The following is a 10,000-nucleotide window of genomic DNA, read 5'->3' as shown; positions in this document are numbered from 1 at the left end:
TATATTATCTACTTCACTTGCTTTGGCAATGTTAACACATGTTTCCCATGCCAATAAAGCCCCTTGAATTGAGAGAGTGAGTGTGTGTGTGTGTGTGTTTGTATGGGAAGACAAGGAGAGATAGGAAAAAGCCTGTGTCTAATAGCTGTTTAATTGGAGAGTGTTTGTTGTCCAGACCAGGGGAACAAAGCTGTGATGTGTGTCTTCATATCAGCCTGTTCTCTGTGCTCTCTGCCTGGCAGGCTACATGGTTCTAATACAGTGATGCAGTCGAGGCTACTAATGACTATGGCCGGACAGAACCTAAAACAACTTTATCATATACTGTAAATACCTGTACAAGACTCCCAGCTTCAGCTCTGACTGGTAGCCCTCTAACTCCCAGAGTAGACTACCAACCCCCACCTCAGCTCTGACTGGTAGAACTCTAACTCCCAGAGTAGACTACCAACCCCCACCTCAGCTCTGACTGGTAGACCTCTAACTCCCAGAGTAGACTACCAACCCCCACCTCAGCTCTGACTGGCAGCCCTCTAACTCCCAGAGTAGACTACCAACCCCCACCTCAGCTCTGACTGGCAGCCCTCTAACTCCCAGAGTAGACTACCAACCCCCACCTCAGCTCTGACTGGCAGCCCTCTAACTCCCAGAGTAGACTACCAACATCTACCTCACCTTGGCTCTATTATACATTCATAATGTTGCGTGCATATTGAATGAAAGATAAAGATAAACATCATATAGCTGTGTTTAACAAGACTGTTTCCTCTCTCTCTCTCTTTCTCTCTCTCTCTCTCTCTCTCTCTCTCTCTCTCTCTCTCTCTCTCTCTCTCTCTCTCTCTCTCTCTCTCTCTCTCTCTCTGTCTCTCTGTCTCTCTCTCTGTCTCTCTCTCTCTCTCTCTCTCTCTCTGTAGATGTCAATGAGTGTGAGCGTCCAGGTATCTGTGGACCAGGCCAGTGTTACAACACCATAGGAAACTACACCTGTATCTGCCCTGTGGACTACATGCAGGTCAATGGAGGAAACAACTGTATGGGTAAGTACAGTACAATACACTGTACTACTCACTCTTAAACAATAACCAGTGTGTGTGGTCTGGATACAGTTGGTTTCTGACTACAACAGAAACAGACTGGCAGCAAGATAGAATAATTGTAGTTATTTGATTTACTGTATGTAACCTTTATCTATACAGGTACGTCAATTCAGAACAGACTGAATTTACAATGCCGACGTGTTATGTGTTAGATCTATTCTCTATAACATTATGTCATCACAACACCATGTCTGATGAAGGTCTCTGACCAAAACCTCACAGTATGTTTTTAATTACGGACCTATAATAAACTATATTTTTTAGTTGCTTCTACAACACCATGTGACTAATGACTGTTTGTCCCCTCCCACCCGTAGACATGAGGAAGAGTTTCTGCTACAGGAACTTCTACTCTGACAACGGGACGTGTGACGGAGAGTTGACCTTCAACATGACCAAGAAGATGTGCTGCTGCTCCTACAACATTGGACGGGCCTGGAACAGACCCTGTGAACAGTGTCCTGTACCCAGCACCAGTGAGTACACACACACACACACACACATATACACTACGCGCAGAACGCACACACACACACACTCAAATCTGCCATCTGTCTATCCCTAGATGAGTTTGCCATTCTGTGTGGAAGTGAGAGACCAGGATACTACATTGATATCTACACAGGACAGGTCATTGGTAAGTTACACCACTTCCAGTGGAAGGACACTATTGGAATAAAATCCAGTTTACAGCTTCACAGGACTAATAATAACATTTAAAAAAGTGATTCTGTGTATCTGTGTGTGTGTGTGTGTGTGTATGTGTGTGTGTGTGTGTGTGTGTGTGTGTGTGTGTGTGTGTGTGTGTGTGTGTGTGTGTGTGTGTGTGTGTGTGTGTGTGTGTGTGTGTGTGTGTGTGTGTGTGTGTGTGTGTGTGTTCCAGACATTGATGAGTGCAGGGAAATCCCAGGTGTGTGTGAGAACGGCGTGTGTATCAACATGATTGGCAGCTTCAGGTGTGAGTGTGCAATGGGCTTCCTCTACAATGACAAGCTGCTCATCTGTGAAGGTAAGGCGTGCCCCATGGGCTTCATGCTGTGTGCTCATAGAACATACAACTACTACCCTTTAGAGTCTGTGTCCCGGATTCAATCCGAGGCACATTCATAGTAAACACTGGGCAGGTTGGCTCATAAATGACTTTTAAAAGTGGATTGAATGGCAGCCTTGTATATTTTTGTATTTCTTTGACTGCATGGTGTTGCTGAATAAAACCCTCTGAATCCATGTCACCTTGTCACGGGCCTCCAAGCCGGATAGGGTTTTATACAGTTGCACATGTATGGCAGGTCTCAGGGTCTATTTGCTTTAGTGAAATATCTACCAGTAATTAATACATTGTCTTTCTCTGTCTCTCTTTCTCTCTCACTCTCTCTCTCTCTCTCTGTCCCTCTCTCTCTCTGTCTCTCTCTTTCTCTCTCTCTCTCTCTCTCTCTCTCTGTCTCTCTTTCTCTCTTTCTCTCTCTCTCTCTCTCTCTCCCTCTCTCTCTCTCTCTCTGTCCCTCTCTCTCTCTGTCTCTCTCTTTCTCTCTCTCTCTCTCTCTCTCTCTCTGTCTCTCTTTCTCTCTTTCTCTCTCTCTCTCTCTCTGTCTCTCTTCTCTCTCTCTCTCTCTCTCTCTCTCTCTCTCTCTCTCTCTCTCTCTCTCTCTCTCCCTCTCTCTCTCTGTCTCTCTCTTTCTCTCTCTCTGTCTCTCTCTTTCTCTCTCTATGTCACTCTCTCTCTCTCTCTCTCTCTCTCTCTCTCTCTCTCTCTCTCTCTCTCTCTCTCTCTCTCTCTGTCTCTCTTTCTCTCTTTCTCTCTCCCTCGCTCTCTGTCTCTCTCTCTGTCCCTCTCTCTCTGTCCCTCTCTCTCTGTCGCTGTCTCTCTCTGTCCGTCTCTCTCTCTCTCTCTCTGTCTCTCTCTCTGTCCCTCTCTCTCTCTGTCTCTCTCTCTCTCTCTGTCCCCCTCTCTCTCTCTGTCCCCCTCTCTCTCTGTCTCTTTCCCTCCTAGACATTGATGAGTGTCAGAATGGGCCAGTGTGCCAGCAGAATGCAGGCTGTCTCAACATGCCTGGTAGCTACCGCTGTGAATGTAAACCTGGATACCGCTTCACCCCCACTGGACAGTGTCTGGGTAAGGATGGGGGAGGAGGGAGGGGTGAGGATGGAGGGGTAAGAATGGGGGAGGAGGGAGGGGTGAGGATGTGGGAGGATGGAGGAGGGAGGGGTGAGGATGGGGCAGAATGGAGGAGGGAGGGGTGAGGATGGAGGGGTAAGGATGGGGGAGGAGGGAGGGGTAAGGATGTGGGAGGATGGAGGAGGGAGGGGTGAGGATGGGGTAGGATGGAGGAGGGAGGGGTGAGGATAGAGGGGTAAGGATGGGGTAGAGGATTGTGTCTGGGTAAGGATGGGAGAGGATAGTGTCTGGGTAAAGACGGGGGAGGATAGTGTCTGGGTAAGGATGGGGGAGGATAGTGTCTGGGTAAGGATGGGAGAGGATAGTGTCTGGGTAAGGATGGGGGAAGATAGTGTCTGTGTAAGGATGGGAGAGGATAGTGTCTGGGTAAGGATGGGAGAGGATAGTGTCTGGGTAAGGATGGGGGAAGATAGTGTCTGGGTAAGGATGGGGGAAGATAGTGTCTGTGTAAGGATGGGAGAGGATAGTGTCTGGATAAGGATGGGAGAGGATAGTGTCTGGGTAAGGATGGGGGAGGATGGTGTCTGGGTAAGGATGGGGGAGGATAGTGTCTGGGTAAGGATGGGGGAAGATAGTGTCTGGGTAATGATGGGAGAGGATAGTGTCTGGGTAAGGATGGGGGAGGATAGTGTCTGGGTAAGGATGGGGGAGGATGGTGTCTGGGTAAGGATGGGGGAGGATAGTGTCTGGGTAAGGATGGGGGAAGATAGTGTCTGGGTAATGATGGGAGAGGATAGTGTCTGGGTAAGGATGGGGGAGGATAGTGTCTGGGTAAGGATGGAGGGGTAAGGATGGGGGAGGATAGTGTCTGGGTAAGGATGGGGGAGGATAGTGTCTTGGTAACGATGGGGGAGGATAGTGTCTGGGTAACGATGGGGGAGGATAGTGTCTGGGTAAGGATGGGAGAGGATAGTGTCTGGGTAAGGATTGGGGAGGATAGTGTCTGGGTAAGGCTGGAGGGGTAAGGATGGGGGAGGATAGTGTCTGGGTAAGGATGGGAGAGGATAGTGTCTGGGTAAGGATGGGGGAGGATAGTGTCTGGGTAAGGATGGGAGAGGATAGTGTCTGGGTAAGGATGGGAGAGGATAGTGTCTGGGTAAGGCTGGAGGGGTAAGGATGGGGGAGGATAGTGTCTGGGTAAGGATGGAGGGGTAAGGATGGGGGAGGATAGTGTCTGGGTAAGGATGGAGGGGTAAGGATGGGGGAGGATAGTGTCTGGGTAAGGATGGAGGGGTAAGGATGGGGGAGGATAGTGTCTGGGTAAGGATGGGGGAGGATAGTGTCTGGGTAAGGATGGGGGAAGATAGTGTCTGGGTAAGGATGGGAGAGGATAGTGTCTGGGTAAGGATGGAGGAGGATAGTGTCTGGGTAAGGATGGAGGAGGATAGTGTCTGGGTAAGGATGGGAGAGGATAGTGTCTGGGTAAGGATGGGAGAGGATAGTGTCTGGGTAAGGATGGAGGGGGATAGTGTCTGGGTAAGGATGGAGGAGGATAGTGTCTGGTTAAGGATGGGGGAGGATAGTGTCTGGGTAACGATGGAGGGGGATAGTGTCTGGGTAAGGATGGGGGAGGATAGTGTCTGGGTAAGGATGGGAGAGGATAGTGTCTGGTTAAGGATGGGGGAGGATAGTGTCTGGGTAAAGATGGGGGAGGATAGTGTCTGGGTAAGGATGGGAGAGGATAGTGTCTGGGTAAGGATGGAGGAGGATAGTGTCTGGGTAAGGATGGGGGAGGATAGTGTCTGGGTAAGGATGGAGGAGGATAGTGTCTGGGTAAGGATGGAGGAGGATAGTGTCTGGGTAAGGATGGAGGAGGATAGTGTCTGGGTAAGGATGGGGGAGGATAGTGTCTGGGTAAAGATGGGGGAGGATAGTGTCTGGGTAAAGATGGGGGAGGATAGTGTCTGGGTAAGGATGGGAGAGGATAGTGTCTGGGTAAGGATGGGGGAGGATAGTGTCTGGGTAAGGATGGAGGAGGATAGTTTCTGGGTAATGATGGAGGAGGATAGTGTCTGGGTAAGGATGGGAGAGGATAGTGTCTGGGTAACGATGGAGGAGGATAGTGTCTGGTTAAGGATGGGGGAGGATAGTGTCTGGGTAAGGATGGGGGAGGATAGTGTCTGGGTAAGGATGGAGGAGGATAGTGTCTGGGTAAGGATGGAGGAGGATAGTGTCTGGGTAAGGATGGGGGAGGATAGTGTCTGGGTAAAGATGGGGGAGGATAGTGTCTGGGTAAGGATGGGGGAGAATAGGCTGAGTGTCAGGGAGGAGAAGAAAGGGAGCAGAAAAATGAATGTTTTCTAAATAGATCCCCTATTCCTGGTGTCAGTATATTTATGTCGTTGCCATGCCAAATACAATTATTTTGTCATACCAAACATTTTTGTTCAATGACATGACAAAGACAAAGGAGTTCTAGTCTAAATAACAAGCAGACTGGCACCATAGAGACAGACAGACCAACAGACAGACGGAGAGGGATAGAAGAACAGAATAATGTGTGTGTTGGACAAGTAGAAGAATGTGTTAGACATGCTGTCCTGGTTAGTCGTTAGTTAGTGAGTATGTGAGGCATGTGTCAGGGACCAGGGGGCTGTGCTGCATATCTTACACCTCCTAGAGGAGCTCCTCTGGGCTTTACTGGCCTGTAGTTCCCCCCCTGCTCTCCCTGCTAAACACCCTGGATTATGATGAGAGGAAAGCCTAGAGAGCAGCACGTCCCTCAGAGTAGCTGTGTGAGAAAGGAATGTACGCCTGTAATATGGACCCAGCCTTTTCAATAGCAGCATCCTGTTGTTCTTCCTGCTTTTATGTGTAACCAAACACAGTGGAGGTGTAGACCACAGTAACTACAGTAACAGAGTATACACTGTAGACCACAGTAACTACAGTAACACAGTGTACACTGTAGACCACAGTAACTACAGTAACAGAGTGTACACTGTAGACCACAATAACTATAGCAACAGAGTGTACACTGTAGACCACAGTAACTACAGTAACATAGTATACACTGTAGACCACAGTAACTATAGCAACAGAGTGTACACTGTAGACCACAGTAACTACAGTAACAGAGTATACACTGTAGACCACAGTAACTACCGTAACAGTGTACACTGTAGACCACAGTAACTACAGTAACAGAGTGAACACTGTAAACCACAGTAACTACAGTAACAGAGTGTACACTGTAGACCACAGTAACTACAGTAACAGAGTGTACACTGTAGACCACAGTAACTACAGTAACAGAGTGTACACTGAGTGGCCTTAATGAGACCCTCTCCCAGTCTCCTTGTGGGGGTTAGTCCTGTAGTCTGTCCCAGTTTCACTGTGGGGGTTAGTCCTGTGGTCTGTCCCAGTCTCACTGTGGGGGTTAGTCCTGTAGTCTGTCCCAGTCTCACTGTGGAGGTTAGTCCTGTAGTCTGTCCCAGTCTCACTGTGGAGGTTAGTCCTGTGGTCTGTCCCAGTCTCACTGTGGAGGTTAGTCCTGTGGTCTGTCCCAGTCTCACTGTGGAGGTTAGTCCTGTGGTCTGTCCCAGTCTCACTGTGGAGGTTAGTCCTGTGGTCTGTCCCAGTCTCACTGTGGAGGTTAGTCCTGTGGTCTGTCCCAGTCTCACTGTGGAGGTTAGTCCTGTAGTCTGTCCCAGTCTCACTGTGGGGGTTAGTCCTGTAGTCTGTCCCAGTCTCACTGTGGGGGTTAGTCCTGTAGTCTGTCCCAGTCTCACTGTGGAGGTTAGTCCTGTAGTCTGTCCCAGTCTCACTGTGGAGGTTAGTCCTGTGGTCTGTCCCAGTCTCACTGTGGAGGTTAGTCCTGTGGTCTGTCCCAGTCTCACTGTGGGGGTTAGTCCTGTAGTCTGTCCCAGTCTCACTGTGGAGGTTAGTCCTGTAGTCTGTCCCAGTCTCACTGTGGAGGTTAGTCCTGTAGTCTGTCCCAGTCTCACTGTGGAGGTTAGTCCTGCGTAGCAGTGTGTGTTCCACATCTTCTGACCCTCGCTATCTTTTTGTTCTCGCTCTCTCTCCATCTCTCTACCTCTCTCTCTCTCTCTTTCTCTCCCTCTCTCTCTACCTCTCTCTCTCGCTCCCTCTCCCTCCCTCTCTCTCTCTCTCTCTCTCTCTCTCTCTTTCTCTCCCTCTCTCTCTACCTCTCTCTCTCGCTCCCTCTCCCTCTCTCTACCTCTCTCTCTCTCTCTTTCTCTCCCTCTCTCTCTACCTCTCTCTCTCGCTCCCTCTCCCTCTCTCTCTCTCTCTCGCGCTCCCTCTCTCTCTCTCCCTCTTTCTCCCTCTCTCTCTCTCTCTCTCTCTTGCTCCCTCTCTCTCTCTACAGATCGCAATGAGTGTGTGGAGAACCCAGGAGTGTGTAGCCCAGGCCAGTGTATTGATACGTTGGGAAGCTATCGCTGTATCTGCCCCAATGGTTTCAAGGCTACATCAGACCTGGCCATGTGTATAGGTGAGTACAACAACAACAACAACAACAACCTCTAATCTTCCATGAATCATATTAGTGAATAGTGCTGTAGTTATTTTTCATGGTCCATCGAGCTGAATCTAATTATCACAAGGGCTCTTTTTCACGTGATCTCACTCCTCTCTCCAAAGTAACATGCAGTTCAATCATAACTCATTGGCCTCCACTAGTGGATAGTTTGTAATAAGTACTCAGTCAAGTAGTCATTGTTGTCACTGGACCTGGTGAGAGAGTGGTTGCCAGTAGGTTGTGATAATGTTGTGCTGATGTTGTAATGATGTTCTCCTGTTGTTGTAGATGTGGATGAGTGTGAGAGACAGCCATGTGGAAACGGGACCTGTAAGAACACAGTGGGATCCTATAACTGCCTGTGTTACCCAGGCTTTCAGCTCTCACACAACAATGACTGCATAGGTAGGTGTGTGTGTGTGTGACTAACTATGTTTTGAAGCCAGGTCTTCTGCACGCCACAGGACTGTGTTAGCCCACTGAGCTAAAGGCCTTAGGTGTGTGTGTACGGTGTGTGTTTATCTTTCCGCCTGTGTTACCAGATACGGATGAGTGTTCGAGCCAGAGAGGGCTGTGTAGGAACGGGAACTGTATTAACACCCTGGGCTCCTTCGTGTGTGTGTGTCGCGATGGCTACGAACTCAGCGCCGACGGAAGAATTTGTGTTGGTGAGGAACTGTCACATGACTCTCTCCTTGTCTCCTTCCTCTCTATCTCTCTCCTCCCTTCCTCCTGTCATTACTCTCTCCTTATCTCCTTCCTCTCTATCTCTTTCCTCCCATCCTCCTGTCATTACTCTCTTTCCTTATCTCCTTCCTCTCTATCTCTCTCCTCCCTTCCTCCTGTCATTAATCTCTCCTTATCTCCTTCCTTTCTATCTCTCTCCTCTCTTCTGATCCCTCCCATCCTCCTGTCATTACTCTCTCTCCTTATCTCTCTCCTCCCATCCTCCTGTCATTACTCTCTCTCCTTATCTCCTTCCTCTCTAACTCTCTCCTCCCATCCTCCTGTCATTACTCTCTCTCCTTATCTCCTTCCTCTCTAACTCTCTCCTCCCATCCTCATGTCATTACTCTCCTTATCTCTCTCCTCTCTTCCTCCTGTCATTACTCTCTCCTTATCTCCTTCCTCTCTAACTCTCTCCTCCCTTCATTCTGTCATTACTCTCTCCTTATCTCCTTCCTCTCTAACTCTCTCCTCCCTTCATTCTGTCATTACTCTCTCCTTATCTCCTTCCTCTCTAACTCTCTCCTCCCTTCATTCTGTCATTACTCTCTCCTCTCACGCCTTTGTCATCCCTTTCTCTCTCCTCTTAGTTTTCTCACCTGTCTCATTTTCCTTCACGTTATCTCAACCCTCTTCTCAGTCTCTCTCTCCTCTCACAGCAACATTATCTGTACTATTTCCATGCTGTATTAACTCTGTTTCATTTCTAAAGAGTTTAACTGAGTGTGTGTAATGTGGTGTGTGTTCTGTCTCCCAGACGTCAATGAGTGTGCCGTGAACCCTAGGACTTGTGGTCCAGGCACCTGTCAGAATCTGGACGGTTCCTACAGGTGTATCTGCCCACTTGGCTACTATATACAGGACGAGACCTGTGAAGGTAACATACATACGCTTGGAAATCTTCAGTCATTTTGTTAATTAACCAAAAATCTATGGCAATCTATCGTAACTTTGGTCATTTATACTTGAATAACTTTAGAAAAATGTAATCATGTATCGTATCACTTTAGTTTTTTCATCTGTGTCCATATTGACCATGAGTTTCTAGTAGATAGACCGAATGGTTACAGAGGAAATAGCCTCATTAATGACAAAAAGCATCTCTATATTTAGTATATTATTTTACAGCTTTGTCATTCTATTTTTTCTAATCATCTTATTTAATTATTTCATATATTTTACATTTGATAAGGCCACACAGAGAGCCAGAGATAATTACAGTACCCAAAAGGGCCACTAGATGTCTTGTGATAGATTACATAAAATCCTTGAAAGATACCAACATTTTGGTAGTTTAGTAGTAAACTTAGAATGTTTCCAGTAATATACCATCCCTTTGAAACCCTAACACACGCACACACACACACACACACACACACGCACACACGCACACACACGCACGCACGCACGCACACACACACACACACACACACACACACACACACACACACACACACACATACTCTGTATGTTTATAGAGTGAGAGTGGTGAAGAGATACAGTCATGTACAGAGCTCT

The 10,000-nt window shown here is 48.0% G+C and overlaps 1 protein-coding gene across 1 annotated transcript in view; it reads left to right on the top strand.

The window, feature by feature from the left end:
• The window catches only part of LOC139403872 (fibrillin-1-like), a 128,668-nt gene that overhangs the window by 89,577 nt on the left and 29,091 nt on the right, over window positions 1–10,000 (top strand). Inside the window, exons 41-49 of the mRNA XM_071147050.1 lie at window positions 915–1,037; window positions 1,415–1,573; window positions 1,663–1,734; window positions 1,981–2,106; window positions 3,088–3,210; window positions 7,604–7,729; window positions 8,045–8,161; window positions 8,299–8,424; window positions 9,240–9,359. Coding sequence (XP_071003151.1) covers window positions 915–1,037; window positions 1,415–1,573; window positions 1,663–1,734; window positions 1,981–2,106; window positions 3,088–3,210; window positions 7,604–7,729; window positions 8,045–8,161; window positions 8,299–8,424; window positions 9,240–9,359 — 1,092 coding nt within the window. The remainder of the gene's footprint in view (window positions 1–914; window positions 1,038–1,414; window positions 1,574–1,662; window positions 1,735–1,980; window positions 2,107–3,087; window positions 3,211–7,603; window positions 7,730–8,044; window positions 8,162–8,298; window positions 8,425–9,239; window positions 9,360–10,000) is intronic.

This window comes from Oncorhynchus clarkii, unplaced genomic scaffold, assembly GCF_045791955.1.
Source record: "Oncorhynchus clarkii lewisi isolate Uvic-CL-2024 unplaced genomic scaffold, UVic_Ocla_1.0 unplaced_contig_3708_pilon_pilon, whole genome shotgun sequence".
In the NCBI taxonomy this organism is placed as follows: domain Eukaryota; kingdom Metazoa; phylum Chordata; class Actinopteri; order Salmoniformes; family Salmonidae; genus Oncorhynchus; species Oncorhynchus clarkii.
The sequence above is the reverse complement of the archived record's forward strand: the minus strand, read 5'-3'. Positions and strand labels throughout refer to the sequence as shown.